This window comes from Lissotriton helveticus, chromosome 3_2 (genome assembly GCF_964261635.1).
Source record: "Lissotriton helveticus chromosome 3_2, aLisHel1.1, whole genome shotgun sequence".
NCBI classification, from domain to species: Eukaryota; Metazoa; Chordata; class Amphibia; order Caudata; family Salamandridae; genus Lissotriton; species Lissotriton helveticus.
In genome coordinates this window covers 360,016,406-360,034,904 of record NC_136062.1, presented here as the reverse complement: position 1 = coordinate 360,034,904, position 18,499 = coordinate 360,016,406, and the positions used below count along the sequence as shown (strand labels likewise).

General features: G+C 42.3%; 1 protein-coding gene across 2 annotated transcripts in view; it reads left to right on the top strand.

Moving 5' to 3' along the window:
* Positions 1-18,499, top strand: part of LOC144826004 (7-dehydrocholesterol reductase-like) — an 84,175-nt gene that overhangs the window by 64,242 nt on the left and 1,434 nt on the right. For both annotated transcript variants that reach the window (XM_078684240.1, XM_078684241.1), the window contains exons 4-7: positions 2,737-2,827; positions 6,078-6,291; positions 7,968-8,172; positions 12,085-12,216. In XM_078684240.1, the coding sequence (XP_078540366.1) occupies positions 2,737-2,827; positions 6,078-6,291; positions 7,968-8,172; positions 12,085-12,216 (642 nt within the window). The remainder of the gene's footprint in view (positions 1-2,736; positions 2,828-6,077; positions 6,292-7,967; positions 8,173-12,084; positions 12,217-18,499) is intronic.

The window sequence follows — 18,499 nt, the reverse complement described above, 5'->3', positions numbered from 1 at the left end:
GCATGTTTCCCTCCTGATACTGAAGTCAAGATCAATTGGGCTTTATGCCTGGGAGATCCATTTGCTATAATCTAAGACAAGCACATAATTGGATCAGTGAAATGCAAGGCTGTCGGGAGCCTCATGTTTTACTGATGGTCGACGCTGAAAAAGCGTTCAATGCTGTACATTGGCCTTTCCTTGAGCAGACGTTGGTAAAAATTAACTTCGGTTCTAGCTTTAGGAAATGGTTTCAACTGCTATACCATACGCCATTGGCATCCATGAGAGTTAACGGGGTAGTGTAGTTCGAATTCCAGTTAGGTCGGGGAGCCCAACAGGGTTACCCCTGCCTCCTGTTTTATTTGCTCTTATAATAAAATCACTGGCATGTAGGATCCGTGGTCACCCGTATGTCCATGGCTTCAGAAGAAAAAATCTCCCTGTACACGGATGACAATCTACTTTATATTACCAGACCTTCCCAATCACCCCGCTACTTCTCCAGATATTGGATTAATACAAAAGCTATTCCGGATGTTGTATCAAGTGTGGTAAATCACTTTGCTACCTCCCACAGAAGAAGATAGCGATCCGCCCCCCCCCCCCCCCCCCACTTCTCAATAACCTGACGCTCACCACTCTGAGGTACAAATACCTGGGTATATTTCTAATCTCTCCACCAGAAGATTTGTCATGAACGCATTCTAGGGAGGGTTTTGCGTAACTGTAGAGACGACATGGCCAGATGGCGCAAACTGCCCCTCACGCTACTGGGAAGAGCGCATTCTTTAAAATGATTGCATAACCCTCCGAGCGCAGTCTGTAAGATGATAGCATTACCCAAACTACTTTTTTCCCTTCACCATACATACTACCCCATTTCTTCTGCGATATTCATGGCAATAGAGGTAAATCTGCATACACTACTGTGGGATGCCAAGCATCCCAGAATAGCCCTAGCCACGTTCCAGCGCAACCAATACAACAGCAGGATTGCCCTACCCAACATCCGTACGTAATATTGGGCTTCCCATCATATTAACATCAACGACTGGCTCTTTTCGCCCGGACCATTCCACGTTTATTTTAGAACAATCCCAATAGGCATCAAAGTCCTGTCAACACTACCTGTAACGGGGGTCGAGGTACCCACAATCTCCTGCCAGACACCGCACTGGCAATTGGGGCCTGAGCTGGTGCCACAAAATGCATGGGATGGAGGGGCAATCCCATGAGGGAAACTCCGTTTTGTGTGGGGAAGTGGCTTCCTGAACTTGGTAAACTAAAGGGTTTCAGATCCTGGGATCTGATAGTAATTTCAGAAATAGGGGATCTCCTGGAAGGCGGCGACATTATGCTGTTCTCCTTGCTCCAGTGAGAGGACGATATGCATTTCCACACGCATGGAAAGCTGAGGGGCTCCCAGGAGAGGGAATCCCAGAACATGCGTCTCTCGATAGGAGCTTTTGATGGAGGAACTAGAACTCTTATTAACAATAAACCAGTTTCTCTATAGGGCCTACAAGAGAAATGGGTGGCAGGCATGGAAGATATCAAGTGGAGAAGTGTGGCTCACTGGTTAGAGGAGGGAGACCTGGAAGCAGAGGTCAGCCCGGGACCACGGTTCAATTCCCGGCTTGGCGGGGTCTTGAGTCCTAAAATGTCCATGGACTCGACAATTCTCGCTCGGGTGCCTACTCGATTCACGGGTTCACACTCTGCGACTCTGGGCAATAGCTTGCTTAATCTCCACAACGGCCCCTCGCGGCGGGATGCCTGGCTTTCACCTTGCGGATACCCTGCCGGGGTTATCTCACAGGGGAATACCAGGACGGGTTCCCTAAGCAAGCGCTTAGAAACCGCTCGGTGATTTGCGCTATATAAATTCCTGTACATTTACATTTACATTTACATTTACAAATGGGAGGCGGCTATAATGCACTCTTGAGAGGTAGCAATAAAGGCACGGCTCTGGCTGATCCAATTTAAAATCTTACACTGAGTACTATGATAGGCAACAGCTCCATGCCATGGGGAGAGCCTCGGATCCGTGTTGCCTGAGATGTAAACCACAATGGGCTTCTTTTTCCATAAGGTGTGGAGTTGTCCAAAAATACAGGTCTACTGGAGAGCCATCATAGAGGTACTTATGGATGTGTTTTCATTAGGCCTCGCTATGGACCCCAAATTTATCCTGGTGGGTATCCCCAATGATATAGATCTACCACCAGCCCAGTTGTTGTTCAGCAATTTAGCCCTGATGGTAACCAAAAGAGATGTAACCCGTAACTAGGGCTCTGAGGAGGGCCCCACGTTGATGGAATGGAGAAATACCATGGAAATGTACATGATCGCTGAGCGAGCTACCTATGTCAGCACGGGCTGTCCTAGGGATATTTCATACGGTCTGGGATATTTGTATATCGTATTATGCCTTGGAAGATTTGGTGGATGATAGAGAGGGGCAAAGAGAGGGCATTGGGTGAGTGGCATCGCATACCTTGTCAAACCTCTGCCTGCCTATCGGGTGATTTTTTAATTTTTTATTCCAGTGTGACTCTGACTATTGTAATCGCCTATTGGGGGAGAGGAGGGTATAGTTGTTGGTGGTTGAAAAACACATTGCACACTCCATGAATGTATACTCAGTATCCTGTACAACTGCAAATGCCTATTGACAAATGCTATGTCATATTTGATTTCTTTATAAAATTAAAATATATTAAAAATATATATATATTATGTTCTTTCTAGGTTTTCCTATATATGTTTATTCCTGACCTGTGTCATAAGTTGCTGCCTGGCTATGTTGGAGGAGTGCAAGAAGGGGCGCGCACTCCTGCTGGTAAGAACTATTACTTGAATAGTCATGGCTAGGGTTTCTGTTAATTTCTTTTAAGTTAATAATTTTTGTTTGTTTTTGATTTATCTTTTTATTGTAATGGAGCAGTAAAACACGCATTACATTACAGTTGTTGAGTTTACGACCAAAGATTGTTACATTGATTCGTTTGTCATCTTTTAGCCCTGACACTTTTCGCCATCGCATAGTCCTGTATCACATTCAGTCAGCTCCTGAATGCATCAGGGAGTATATTGTCTCTCCCACGGGGGCCGTGAATGTGGTGAATAATTATTATTGATCATTTGAATAATTATTCAACTTAAACACAAGTGGTGAACTTATGTTTTATAGTAACATGTATTCCAAAGAGTGGCCTCAAGACTTTTGCTGGTAAAACTTTACCTTTTTTATTGTTTTGAAAGTTGTTTTATGTGAATTTGTGTTATTCTCTAAAAAGTGTTTTAAGATATGTCTCAGTTTTAAGTCTTTGTGACTATGTTTTACAGAAAAACAATAAAACCAATGAAATCAGTCAGCTAATAATCCTTTTAAAACTTTGACTTATAAAATTAAATTTGACATCTGCATGTTAATATTTATCAGTAAAACGTAAGATCCTAATTGTAACAACCTGATAATATTCTGCAAATATTGATTTGCATTAGTAAAATACATTTCAGTCAAAGGATAGAGCAGCATGGAGGAAGACTGATTAGGAAAGTTATAGTGAGTTAGATGAGCTAGAAGCTGCTTATTTAAATAATATCTTAACTTAATTAATTCGATAATCATTTACAATTTCACTACAATAACCATTGATATAATGAATTCATTTGACATTTAGAACAATGTCATATCAAAATTGATCAACAAAATAGTGCCCATAAAACAACAAAAATTAACATCAAGGTCTTGCAAACCATTATTCTCTGATTAATACTTCTTCAAAATAAATTTGGAATCGGAGATCAAATAAATGTTGAAAGCAACCATGAAAAATACATACTTGACATCAATTTTTTTGCTTAAAAATAAAACCCAAACTCTGTTACCATGGTGATGACATAGGTTTTCTTAAGCATAAAGAGCAACCCAAAACCATCAACTGGCCTACTCCATCTCATTTTAAGTCCAAATGTAAATTATTCCAAGACTTGTTCCTAAACAAAATCTCACTATCAGAATCAGTATCTACTACACTCAACTCAGATATAAAAATGAACTAGAATCTATAGCTCCATACTCGTGATCCAAGTTCTGTGAAGTTTCTGTAGTTATTGAAGTCATCATGGATTTAAGGCCCACGTTCTACTACGATAGTATAATTCCATCCTCATCAGTTAAAAACCTCCAGCAACTATGCAATCGCCAGTGGATTCTTATTAACTTGTTACTCCAAAATGGCATCTATCCAGACATACTGCAAGTTTGATGAAATGGTTTTGCCAAGAAACCCTCCTGGAGAGTCCAATGAGCTCACTTCAGACTGGTCACTTATCAACCTTGATGAGCGAAAGTAAATAAAAAGTGTGTAGCAGACTCACTTAATACAGTAATTGACAAGGCCAATTTACTCACCCTTTAAGTTTCACAAAGTGTAGCACAGACACCGGAACAATTAAAATATTAATATCCGCTCCGTGTCTTCTTGTCCTCTCATTTATGAGCAGAATTTGTTGCTATTTACCATCAAAGACGCAATTATATCCTTAAAAACTTCTCAGCTGGTTAATTTCTTTTCAAACCAACCGCAAATGACTTATCAGGATCACAAACGCATCTTTTGATCCCTTCCCCCTCGTTCATGTTTGGCTGTCGACAAGATTTCTTTGATGCTCCAATTGGTTTCAGTCTTTATATAGAGCCACTAAGAACTCTAAGGAAGAATGCAGGTTATGAATTACACCAATACACTTACTACCCAACTCAACAGAAAAATCTCATGATTCGAGATATCCATTCTGAAAAAACCTCCTAATGAAAATAAAATGACACAATTGAATATCCGCTAATGGCCTGAAAAATACATAATTCATCCTCCTGCACAAGTGTGTAACCAGCTGAACTGAAACTTCCCCACAGCCCATAGTGTCCGGGGGGCGAGGGGCAGAGTTTTAATTCTGAGGAGGTCCTTGGAACCTTGAGTCTGCTGTATATGTGTCTGTTGTATCTATCTGTTCTACATTGGCGTCTCCCTGCTTCTGTGTCCCCTCTAAAGCGAACAAGTTATACATTTAAATATGTTGTCTTGCTGGTTGCACGAAAAGGTACTGCCCACTTTGAATAGTGAGTAGCCATGATGTTAACCTGTGAGGGTTCAAATCTGTAACATTTAGAACAGACAGTGATAAATAGAGTGAATGAACGAGACAGACAGACACACAGACACTCTGATCAAAGGACATTGTTACACATTTATCTGCATTGTGCACCTAAATGTAACTCTTCAAACTGAGGGAAGATGAGAAGTGCTGTCTGCATTGATATATGCAGAGAGGGAGCTTTTTACGAATTGAAAGTCCACTAGGAAACCTATGGTAGTCTGGTATGAGTTAAGGATATTGTATTATATTGCACTGTAGCAATTGTCTATCGCTTACTACCCCTTTGGGGGGCACTTAAGTTCTTGAACGCTCGCTGTGGAGGATGAGCACCTGTCAGGTGATCCATAGTCAGGTGGCTCAGACCCCAGCTAGAATGACTCCCTGAACATGCAATGGGTGAGAGACAAAGAGCTTGGTAAGTTGCTACCCTGACAGCGTAGGAGCAAATCAGCAAGCCTCGTATTACCCTGCTGTCCTGTGAGCCCAATACTTTTCTTGGATCCTAGAGTACTTCTTGTTTCCATTAGAAGGCATCCTTCTGACCTTCTAGAATTTCCCCACACAACAACTTCCACTTTCATCAACTTCTAGATGTTAGAATTATGGAAAACATGTCAACCTAGAAGAGCTTCAAGCTGCAAAACAATTATTACAGGTGAGCAACTGGTTTTGTCCTCTTTGTAGACTTGTGACATTCTCTAGTAATATCTTACCATGGTCCTTCGAGCTACTTTCCTTTTGTTATATTTTGAGTTTATGCGATTGGAATAACCTCGTGTAGAGAACGTTCTAGGCTTTCATATGCAAACTGTTCAATTGTTCTGTAAAAACCAAAAGCTTTACCTGTACAATAAATGTATTTTGTTATGGATTCCATTAGATGTTTTACACAGTGAATTATACATGGGGTTTTCTCCCCTTTCCAGGCAAAGTAAATAAATATCAAATCAACGGTCTTCAGGCTTGGATCATTACCCATGTCCTATGGTTTGCCAACGCATATCACTTCCACTGGTTTTCACCAACCATCATTTTTGACAACTGGATCCCTCTGCTGTGGTGCGCTAATATACTAGGCTACGCGGTGTCCATATTTGCAAGGATAAAAGCAAGTTACTTTCCTACGAATGCTGATGATTGGTAAGTTATGCTTTTGAAATATGTTTTTCGAGTACAATCAATGAGCATCACTTATTTCAGTCAAATTGTATGTCTTACTCGTGAAATTCTAGTGCACGAGTGGCCCTTCTGTGAAGCAAGAGGTAGCCTAAATATCTGGATCTGGAAGACTTGTTATTAAAGTTTTAGTGTGGTGCTGTTTTAATCTGACTCTTGCAGTGATGCCTCAGCATACCTGTTTCAACTCTCTTCCCTATGTAGACGTCTCAGCAGCATTGCTTAGGAACCCCAGCTCTTCAGTAGTGCTGAATGCAAAAAAGATGCTGAAAACATTTACATCAGTCAATTGCACTCACCCCAAGACGCACTGCATCAATCTTCGATTGTGGGATTATCTGATTGTGTAAAGGGAGTTACAGCATATAGAAAGCCAGAATCCACTGCGTTGTGTGTTTCAGTTGGTGATACCACCCAACGAGTTCCAGAGTTTGTTAATCCTTCCCATGGTGACAATGGGCACTTAGATTTGATAAGCATTTCGAACTTGCGCTAATTTGGTTGTCCAGATTCCATCTAGTTACAGTGAACACCAGAAACGAATGAAGAATTAGGGGGACTTGTCAAAGCTCACCCATAAGATTGTTGAGCAACAAAAACAAATATTATGCTTTAGAATGTTAAAAAGCTGTATTGTCTGTGGCTTGTTAAATTGTTTATTCAAAATCAAAACAATAAAATATATATATCTTTTTTTAAGAGGCATCAGCACCTAAAGAGGAGCGCATGCTGCCCCAACCTCGAATTGCTTAATTATTTGTATTGTTTTGAGAAGAAAAGTAGAAAAATAATTATGCTGCAAAGCTTCTACAAAATGAGTAATGGTCCATACACATCAATGTGTATTTGTAAGATTTGTTATCATTGCTTTCGCCTAAGTGGCTGGTATAAAGTGGGTCCATGTGTAGATTGGGCTGGGACTCGGAGTGGCCATAATTGGTCCATGAGAGGCGGAGAAAAGTTATGTTTCTCATCTGGGTGCAGATGAGGGTCCTTTTAGTCGGTTGGAGCAAACAATACAGTTTGTGGATGGAGGTAGAGGCTTCTAGAAAGTACATGGAGCAAAGGAAGCACAAGTGGGAATGACTAGCACAATTCACTATAAAACAATCGTGAACGATTTTGGAACTCACATGCTGTGGCCTCCTCAACTACTAAGATTTCATTCTAGCACTGAAAGGGATTCTTGTTCATTTAAATACATTTACTGAATTAACCAGTTTCTAACCATGCTGTCCACCCTATGTGGTCACTTAAAAGCTACTGGGTTGGAGAGCCCAGGACCAGCCAGGCTTCTCCCATGTGTTGTAATCTAAGAGGGTAGGGACACTAAGCGGGACTACTAGGCCTCAGGAGTGAACAGTCAGGCACTGCGGAGAAGAAGGCATGGCCATTCTGCGTTCGGAAACTTATCCTATGGTGTCTTAGAAAAGCTGTCTTTTGAATGCTAGTATTAAAGCACTGCATTTGTTGTTATGGTGGGCTACTGAAGCTAACAATGGCTAGGCTTTGGCACCCCAAAGGCATTCACCTTAATTAAGCGCTCTGAATTGAACAGTGATTTCTGTCTAATTTGATACCTGTTGAGCCAATCTTATGTGAAATGAAATACCTCTTTTCTACATGTTTGTACCCTTCAGCAAATTCACCGCCAGTTTCTTCTATGACTTCATGATGGGAGTAGAATTTAATCCTCGAATTGGGGAATGGTTTGATTTTAAGTTGTTCTTCAATGGTCGGCCCGGTATCGTTGCCTGGACTCTCATAAACCTGTCGTATGCAGCCAAGCAGCAGGAACTGTATGGGCATGTCACCAATTCCATGATCCTCGTCAACGTGTTGCAGGTATGACCAGTAGTAGCCAGTTTCTGTTGAGGCTTATTATATTTCTTTTTAAACTTGATAAACTTCTATTGGTTGTTTGAAGAATGTTATTTTATGTCTTGCAGTTCTAAAATATATTTTAATATACAATGCTTCACTGTTTTGGGTTTGTTTATACGTGTGTTGGAGTGGTTTGAAAAGATTCTATATACATGTTTTTCTTGTGTCACACAATAAATACCTTGACCCATTGATAACTTACAGTGTACTATTCACTTATGTGTGTTTATATTTTATTTATGTTTATTTAAATGTATTTTTAGAGACATTCTGACGCATGAAACTGCATGTTTTGAGTGCACTTATCACTCATATTGTGGCTTTTCCTTTAAATTCTGAGACACTCTGGCCATTCCAGTTCTCAATGTGCCGATGACATCTACTTCGCTAGTACACTGCAGCCCTCTTGTCGTTGAGGAAAGCTCCTAAATTTAGCCAATGCTTGACAATCAAAATGCTGTAATCATTGTCAAACTTTAGCACATACTCTCAAGTTCATCCTCATCAGTGAAAATTGCCTCACTTTCCTCATATCGCAGAGTGGCCTAAACTGACCAAGCATAAACCGAGTGAATATGGTAGTAATTTCCAGTCCCTTAAAATTATAGAGTAAATAATGTGGCATGCATTCCTTCATTCATATAATATGACATAAGCTGCTAGGGCATTTTGAAAACTTTTGGTTGTACTTGTCAAATATGGAGTGAAGTCTGTCATTGCCTGAAATGTGTTTCATAAAGGTAACTGATAAGGTGAAGATTGTACTTTTTACATTTCTCACATTTTTAGTCCTCTTTCTTATTCAGTTCCAAGCCTCACTTTTCCTTTGTGGTTCTTGGTTTATTGGTGTTCATTGTTGGTCCAATTGCACTGCAGGCTTGGCTTGTTTTGACAATTCACACTTGAGCGAAATTTACTTAGATTTAATCTAAAAGGGAATCATTTACTTAAGAGTTATCTTGAAAATATGGCATGGTTCCGATCTTCGTGGACCGAGTTGAACACTTCTTTATTAAGACGGTTCATTGCGTCACACACTCATAGTTGGATTGGCTATATTGTGCTTTGGGACGGAGTTTATCAAAATTGTATGCTCCCATCTGTATGTTCTTCTTTTTGATTGGAGCCAGCATTGAACCTCTTATGTTATGTCTGTAGAAAAATACTTCTAATACCCAACTTCATCAACTTTCTTTGAAAAATATTTCTTGACTCAGACTGGCCTGCGAATCAACCTTTAAGATCGTGGTGTGTCAAAAGGATTTTGGGCAAGACTAAAATATACAACGTAAATGTGGCAAAAACATACATAATTTGTCGAATCTTATATGAAAATGCACTTTTTCAGATTGACTTCTTTAGATCAGGGAGCTCCAACATTTTTCTGTAATAAGAGCTGCTTATGTTCAATGGATATCATCCCGTGCTACTGTTAAAGTGTGCTTATCAGGCATGGTTACATTAGTGACAACCCCATACAAGATTACGATCAGTGATTACCCCAGTCCCCCAGGGATGGTTGCCACCAGGAATGTACAAAAAGGCTTCATCAATTTTGAACGCTTCTACATGGATAATAAATAACAGCCACAGCTGTAATACTCCTGTTACCAAGGTAATAATGAGTCATAAGTCTCCCTTGTGCTCCATAATGTATCACTCAAATATTGTCTTTATAATTTGCAAAGTCTATCATTTTTCCCAAAACATAAACTAACGAGTTCTGAAAATAGGCAAATGTTTTTCTGATACACTCTACTCAATTTTAGTGTAGATCTATTAATTCAGTCTAGCGGCAGCTTCTGTATGTGCGGCTGCACACAGCAGAGCTACTTACACGTATCTGGAAAGCTACCACTAGCTCATGAGCTACTTGTTGGAGAATCCTGCTTTAGACTACTTCTGTTATCGCCATTGACACCACAGAAGGGACTACGTGCTGGATGTCTGACCTCCTTCGCTTCAGCCAGGTGTGGTGTTTTCTTGCTTTATCTTCAAGGGAACGTGACCTAGGATTGCACAGCTTGATTTGGTAACAAACGGTTGCACAAGTAAAACACTTCATGGCACCTCTGAAGCTTTATAAACCTCTCAGCATAGTAGCAGTCATAGACGTAGATTGGCTCATTAACCTATCTTTTTATTGTGTGTCTTGGCAGAGATTGGATTCTTTAAGCCAAGACATCTTGAGAAGTGTAAAACGTAGTTGCTCTGTGCAAACTCAATTGTGTTGGTAAAGCTCTCCCAACCCTGCTTAGAGCAGCTTCCTTCCTATTTATGCTCACAAGTGTGCTTCGTCACTTGTATGTGATTGTTTGATAACTATTAAAAGAAGAGAGCGTCTACCCCACCTGCTTGGGTAAGGGTGTTCATTGGTGATCCACTGGGGCCAGACCCATGCAAGATTTCCAGGTTCTCCACAGTAAATTATTGTATGTACTTTAACTTTTTCTGTTGCTCCGAAGCCCTGCTCTAGAAGCAGCCGTGTGCAAGAGGCAGAAGCTGCACAGGCTGGGCAGGGAAGAGATGACTGGTACAGCCGAAGAGTGAGTGAGCATGGAGTAAAACTCACAAGAGAGGACAACACACGAACTAGCAGAGAGACAGCAGAGAGAAACACATGCAGTATCTCTACATTTGGCTCATTCTTATAACTTAGGTGCATAAACAACAACATGTGCCTGCCAACATGGCCACAGCGCTGTGCAGAAAAGGCCAGGGACGTGCTGGATAACGGGGAGAGGTGAGGTAAGGGATCCAAAAACAAAAAAGCCACAATACGTGGCTTCCAAGGCAAGTCAAAAAAGGCAAATAGCTACTGATAAAGGGAGTAGATATTATGTGCTATGACAGGGAAAAAGGAGGCTGCCTACCATTACTGGAAACAGTAGCCCGGAGTGGTGCATCGGCCACAGCCCCTCCATCGCACCAGCAGCCATACCTCAGGGGAACGTTGGCAGTGGGACCACCAAAGAGCACCACAAATGTGCTGAGAGTGGTTGTTTGCTGTGGATGGCATCAGCTTAGGCTATGCAGGCAAAGTGGCCCATGGCCTCGTGATTATTATAGAAATAAAATATTTGGAAGTCATATACAGCGTGTCAAATTATCCTGAAAAATTACCTACATCCCAGGCTAACTATGGATATTCCTGTTAAAGTTCTGTTTTTGGTTCAGTGGATTTTTTGTATATAAATATAACATCTCCCAAAATCAGTTTGTGATTTTAAAGACAAAAATTAGTAAGAGAGTGTCCCAGCGACACAACATGTGTCGGATGTCTTACTTTTCTTTTGTTCATTATTTAACCAAAGTCTTTTGCAGATAATTAAGTTTACTGTTACATTGAATAATGCTGATATTTTCTTTGTTCTGTAGATATTTTGCAGGTTTTGATCTCTCACTGTCTTCATCCTTGGTGGCTCCATGCCATAAATTCACTTCTCTATAGTTTGTGTTGGTCTCTATGTTGTTCAGATGACCTTATCCTCACCTCATTTGCCTGACTTCATAATAGATGAATGTTTGTCGTGCCGCTGGTGCTGCTTTCCGGTGTGAATCTATTATGTTGACACTTGCTCGGGTTCCTCCCTCACCTGCCCCAGCACAGTTTCCTCATTCATTGCCTTTGTGAACAGTCTTTGAATGTAATTAAGCAATGCTTTTGACATTTATGTTTACCTGTTCTGTTGCAGGTGTTCCCTTTGTGTAGTGAATAGCTCTCCTGATTAAAAATAACTCTGGTTTAATTATATTAATTAAATGCACATATACAGTGATGTAGGCACCTTTGAAACATACCATTCCACGGCTCGCCCTGGCTATAATTCATCTTGATTGCTTCATCAGCGCCTTATTTGTCCTTGTTTGTAGGGCATTTATGTGTTGGACTTTTTCTGGAACGAGGCCTGGTACCTGAAGACCATTGACATCTGCCACGACCACTTTGGATGGTACCTTGGATGGGGAGACTGCGTCTGGTTGCCTTATCTCTACACACTGCAGGTAATTGTTGAGATCTGGGGCTGTTTTTTTTTATGACACGACCTGTAACTATTTGCATCGAAACAGAATGATTGGGCTGGGTCGATCTACCAGTTTCGCAATGTGCACTCGTTCACCTGTGCCTATTCGTAGCATGCCGCCTGATTCATCAAGCCGAATTGCGCTCGCAAAGGGCCAGATTCTGAGAATCTGGCCCATTGCGAGCGCAATTTTTGCATTTGGGATTCATCATCCCAAATGCAAAATTCGCTATTTAAGAATTCGCACATTTGCGAAGAATTGAATTTAAGGAATCTCTATTTGAGATTCCTTAAATGCAATTCATGAAGCATTTTAAAATTGCGAAAATGCAATTTTGGGCCGCTATTTACCGAGAGGTCAGACCTCTCGGTAAATAGCAAAAACGTAGAAAAATGCTTTTAAAAGCATTTTTCTAAGTTGCATGTTGCACACACACATGTCCTTTGGACATGTGTGTGCGCAACACCTGTTTCAATTTGCATTTAAGGGGTGCTACAGGGTGTCCTTTGGACACCCCTGGCACCCTTTAAATCGCTATCTTATTTGCGATTAGCTAATTGCTAATCGCAAATAAGGAATACTCCCCATTCATTCCTAGGGGCCTTTTGGCCCATAGGAATGAATGGGGAGTTATTCCTTATTTGCGATTAGCAATTTGCTACTCGCAAATAAGGAACGTGTAGGAATCGCTATTTATTTAGCAATTCCTACATGAATCCCGTTATGCAAGTCCTTAATAGCGATTCGCTATGAATCGCTATTAGGGGCTCGCAAAACGGCCCGTTGATGAATAAGGCTGTAAGAGTCTAGAGGTGATTAGCCTGAAGTGGAACTTTCACCTGGATGTAACTTTTTTTTTAATTTGCTTAATTTGCTTTTCCTGACGTTTGATCGTGCTGAAGTTCTGCCAGGAGGATGACAGGCATATTTTGTCTAGTAGGTTGCTAGTCTAGTTTTGTACCAGACCAGCATTGATGTGAGGTATATGGCTAAATGTTTGGCATAAACTCTGGTTAAGATAATCCTAAAGTCCTGCCTGTGTGGAGGTGAAAATATGGTCCTGTACCTGGCAAATGTAAAATTATGTTTGGCCCGGGATCATTAGTGTGAGTTTGCCAGAGAAGAATTATTCTACGTGTCAGGGCAGCTATGAAGTGTCTTAATCGTTAGGTGGAAGAGATGGTGACTTATCGCCTCTATACATTGAAACATTACAGGTAATTGCTAGATGTCAGTTTTCCACTGACTCCAGCGAAGGGGACGGCCCCTTGGTGATGAATTGAGTACAACTCAGAAGAAAACAGAACGAATGTTCCTGGGAGAGGGGAAAGAGAACAGCAAAGATGGTCCAGACAAAAACAGGGGTGGGCAGAAGATTCAAAAAGGAGAGCCAATCCTAGTAGGCTAAAGCAGATGAGGAAACCAGCAAGTTAGCAATAAATATTAGAATATTAGAGCAAACTAGCAAGAGTAGAGAGACAGTGGGCAGAGCGGTGAGTGTACCATGTGAAAGACAGAATTGTAACTAATACGCCAGAGGAAAGAGATGGCCCTCTTGGGTAACAGAATGGTTGGTAATAAAAAGATTACAAGGAGTAGCCAGACAAAGTAACAAAACTAGTGACTGAATATTAGCTATGTTGAGGTACAAGTGCCCCAGTGGAAACGGAGGGGTAGGCATCAAGGAATGGGAGATACAATTGACTAGAGGTAAAAGATGATAGAAGAAGCAAACTAAGTTAGAAACAAATCAGCTGAAAATAGTTTTTGTTTTGCAGCATGCACATCTTCTAGTTCCCCCTACTATGTCTATATTCCACAACCAAGTGGGTGGAGTGTATTTAAAAAGGTACAAAAAGTGTACCTGCCTTGTAGCATGAGCTGCAGTGTGAGCAGTGCCAAAACTAGCGGCAGGAAAGTGCCCTTTTGTTGTTATGTTTTGTTAAGGAAATGTTTAGAGCGCACGATTACCCAGAGGTAATTTGCTGCTAGCTCTGTTGAGTGGCCTCAGAAAAACACTGAACAAAGAGCCATGTTTTGAGTCCCTGCCTAAAGGATAACAAACTAGGCATGGCTGTTGTGTAGGGTGGAAGTACATTCCATGCTTTGGCAGTGCAAGTCAAAAAACTTCTGCCCCGCCCCTTCCCACCCCCCAAGTTGGTCTCTTAAATCCTAAGGATATCAGGTTTGTTTGTTACAAATGAGCGCAGGTTTCTGGTTGGCTCATACCACCTGAACCTATGTCTCGGGAAGTCTAGACCAGCATCGTGCAGGGTCTTATAGGCTATACACAGAGCCTTACATTTGATAATTTGCCTGATTAGGAGCTAGGGCAGATTGTAGATAGCTTGTGAGGCGAATTTAAATTTGGCAATCCCTATAACCAATCTAGCCACTCCTTTTTGAAGGTTTTGCAATTTGTTCTTATGTTGTTGCTATTTATTAAGACAGGCCATTGCAATAATCAGTCATCGATAGAATGAAAGCAGTAACCACTGTGTTTTTTGTATCAGCGGGAATCTTTGGGAAAAAATATTTTTGATCATCCTCAAAATGTAAAAGGGGGATGTAATAACTACATTCACCTGCTCACCAAAGGTAAGTTTACTGTCCATAACACCTCCTACGTGTTTGGCTTCGTACACAGGAATGGGCAAAATTCCTCTGGCCACCAAGATGTATGGTCACCCCTACACCTTTTGCCCCAGTGCTGATGGTTATGGCTCTGGAAGTGCACTGGAGTCTGCTGCCCAATCCCCAGTGTCAGTGCCAGTGCTCTCACACTAAACACATTGTAAGCAAATTGGTACCCCCAATTGGCAAGGACTTTCACCTCCATATAAGTCCCTAGTAAATGGTACCAGGGGTACCCAGGGAATGGGTGTTGAAGGGGTCACTAGGGCCTGTAGTACTGTTTGTTCCACCCTGAGTGACCAAGTAAAAAGAGAACAGTAGCCCTGACATTGCAGACTGCAGGAACTGTGCATACTGCTCCAACTCGACTTTGCCCTCACCATGAGTGGCTAGGTCAAAGTACTATTTTAATGTATGTCAGTCATCCTTAAGGTAAGCCCCTTGAGCCCTTGAGGCAAGATGCATTATATTAAAGGTGTGCATGTAGAAGTACAAACTTATATGTACCTAAAGTAGCCTCTTTCCATAGTTACTATGAGTGATATAGGGGCCACAGTATAACATGGACAGGCACCCTGAGGTCGCCAGCCCCATTATGGTTCTGCTGAATATAGTCATGTTTAGTATGAAACAACTTGCCTCATTACCCCTGACATGATTTAAAGGACTGGTTTGATGTGGCATGCACCTAGGTGGCTAGCTTAGACGTTTCCCACCTCTTTGCTCCTGCCTTTCCTGTGCCAGCAGCTGCTATCACCAAAACATGAATCTGTCCACCTGCCAGGAAGTGTAAACACTCCCAGGACTCAGAAACAAAAGCCTGCTTGGGAAGGTGGTGACACCTCCCTTTCTGACAGGATGGCTAGCGAAGTGTCTAGTGAAATGGCAGATCAAGGTGGTGAGCTTCAAAGTGTACACCACCTCGGATATGTATGCAGGCTTACTCCCAAAGGAGAAAGCAGAACTTCCCCTGCCCCCGGGCACATGTGCACCTGGGCAAGAGGTTAAAATTAGCTAGTCATGAGGTGTACACCCCCAGAAGGCTAGCCGTACAGGCGAGGAAGGCATCTGCCATTTTTACAAGTGCGAGAACAGAGGATTCTGGGTATAAAAGGTGACACACACTCATGGATGTGATCACCTCTGGGGCGGATTAGCTGCTGGGGCGAGTAGCCCATTCGATATTTGCACCCACACCCCTTTCGCAATCTAGGATTTAAGGGGCACCCCTCTCACCAGAACCTCCGATCTGAGAAAACTTACAACGAAGGACAAAAAAAAGACCAGAGTCTGCGTCTTCAGGACCTGCACAAAGCGATGGTGCAATAACCTGCACCTGTGCCAACCACCCTTCAACTGCACGACCAGTCCCTCTCCCAAGGCCAGCTCCCCCAAACAGAGGGACCCCTTTGAGTGCCACAGTCATAATCCCTAAGGTCAGAGGTATTAGTCCCCTGCATCCCATAGATAAAACACACTCCTTTAAGCAAAGTATCGTTAAGTGATTGCTCAAAAGTAGATGGTCCAGAACAGTTTGGGAAACGTAGTCCTGACCTCCAGCAAGTTTCAGGCACTACCAGTTTCCTCAGGACATTGAAGAATCAATTTGCTGGCCTTACTGCTACCAAGGGTTGTTGGTGACCAGTACAGTTTCCACCATCTTTACTTGATGCTGCAACACGAGGGAACTCCGCAGCACCTTCAACCGACCACAGCGGTGGCCCCGTTGTTGACCTTTTTGCATCCATTTCCTCACCTGTACCGTCTAAGCGGTAAACCTAGTTCTTGAGTGGTTCCCGCTCAGCACCAAGGACAGCCAGTACAGCTCTGCACCTGGACATCTCAAGCTAGGTAAAATTGAACAGATTTTTGTGGCTTGGTCCTGGGACTTGCATAACCTTAAGCCCCCCCCCCCCCCCACCCCGTGGGTTCCACGTAACTCGTAAGTAACCAACTGTCAGTAGGGCCTTTCCCCATTAACTGCAATGATAAAGCTTTGCTATAGTGAAATGCACTGATTTATTTTTGCTTCAAAAATCCATAACTCTAGTTAAACTCATCAAATTGTATAAGTTTTAGTGTCTAAATTAATATAAAAATCTGCTTTATTTTTTTTAATTGGTGTCGGAATTCCAAGTTATGTCAATTACCTATTATCCATGTTGGTACTCTGAAATACACATGTTCCTCTAGTAAAGCCTGTAGTAGGCACTTCTAATCTTCAAGGCGGAGAAAATAAACTGAGAGTTCTCACGCACACAAAGGTTTCTTTTAGCCCAAACTGGAGGGATCTTGTTTCACACATGCCTTGTTAAATAAAAAAAAAGAGTTAAACAAAACAAGTAGTACTTATAGGCTCCAGGCACTAGGTGGTGGAATATATGCGTATTATATCAAGAGTCAAGCTGCAAAACTATTGTTACAGGTAAGTAATTAGTTTCTTACAGATTGTAATACATTATATAGAAACTAGCTGCCTAGCTCTCAAGCGGCACTTTGAATTGTCTGGCCCCCACCTTTACGCCTGTAAAGAAAGAATTATTACTTGACGTGACTCGCAGCCAATGCAGTGCATATTATTGGAAAGTAGATGCCAGAGCAGTGTTTCCGTGTGGGACAGTGATCGCTTCAACTGTTAAAAGTTGAGCATTACGCAACACACTTCTTTCCACAATTCTTCTGCCAGACTCTGATTCCGGGCAGGCAGGCTTACTGGGCCCCAATTGGGATGGTTTAGGTAGTTTGCCTCTGGTGTCCATCATGCTACAGCTCTGCAAAGTGGGCAAAGTACAACTGTTTCAACATTTGACTGGCAGGGTAGCAAGGGTAAGCAGTCACAGCCTCCTCAGGGAGGCTGCGTGGGGGGCACGAGTTCAGAACTCAACAACCAACATATATAATAGGTGTAATGTCCATCCCTATTCTTTTATGCTACACAATTCTATCCAGTTTACAGGGAAATGATTGTGGTTACAATACTGCCTTGTGGCACCACACTCCCTAATTTCCCTCCAGCTTATCCCACCCAGATGACCCCTTGATAGCTTGTCTGCCCAGCAGTTAGAGCAGTAGCATGACTCAGGCTCAGTGCAGTGGCAATTGAACCCACAAATGAAAAGTGCACTCAGTTCATGTTACTCAAGGCTCTTGATGCTGTTGGTGTAGAGGGTGATTGGTTGAGTCTCTCATGCTCCTACTGAAGGAATCTGGCACCCTGCTTTCCCTTCAGAGGCAGAGGCCCACAAAGACTGCCTTAGTGGCTGCAGAAGCGACTGGACAGCCAGTGCATCCATATGAGTGGGCAGTAGGCTCCCTGTGGTGCTTAACCTGGTGCGTACGTGTGTGCAGTCCTGGCTTCTCCTGCAGGCGATGTCCCTTCTCTTCTGGGAGACTGACTGTCAGATACCAGCTCTGGTCACTCAGCAGTTCTGCAAGTACTGGAGGAATCACTCCCGTCCTTGGAAAAGAAGGACTTGGCAGAAGAACAGGGTTGGAAACGTAGATTTTCTGCCCCCAGCTTCAGGACTGGTTTGGGCGGCTTCTCCTTTTAAGTGCCGTTTTCAGACTGATCTCCAGAGACAGCCTTTGTGTTCAGCAAGGCATCTTAGAGCAGGTAGCACTGGAGCTG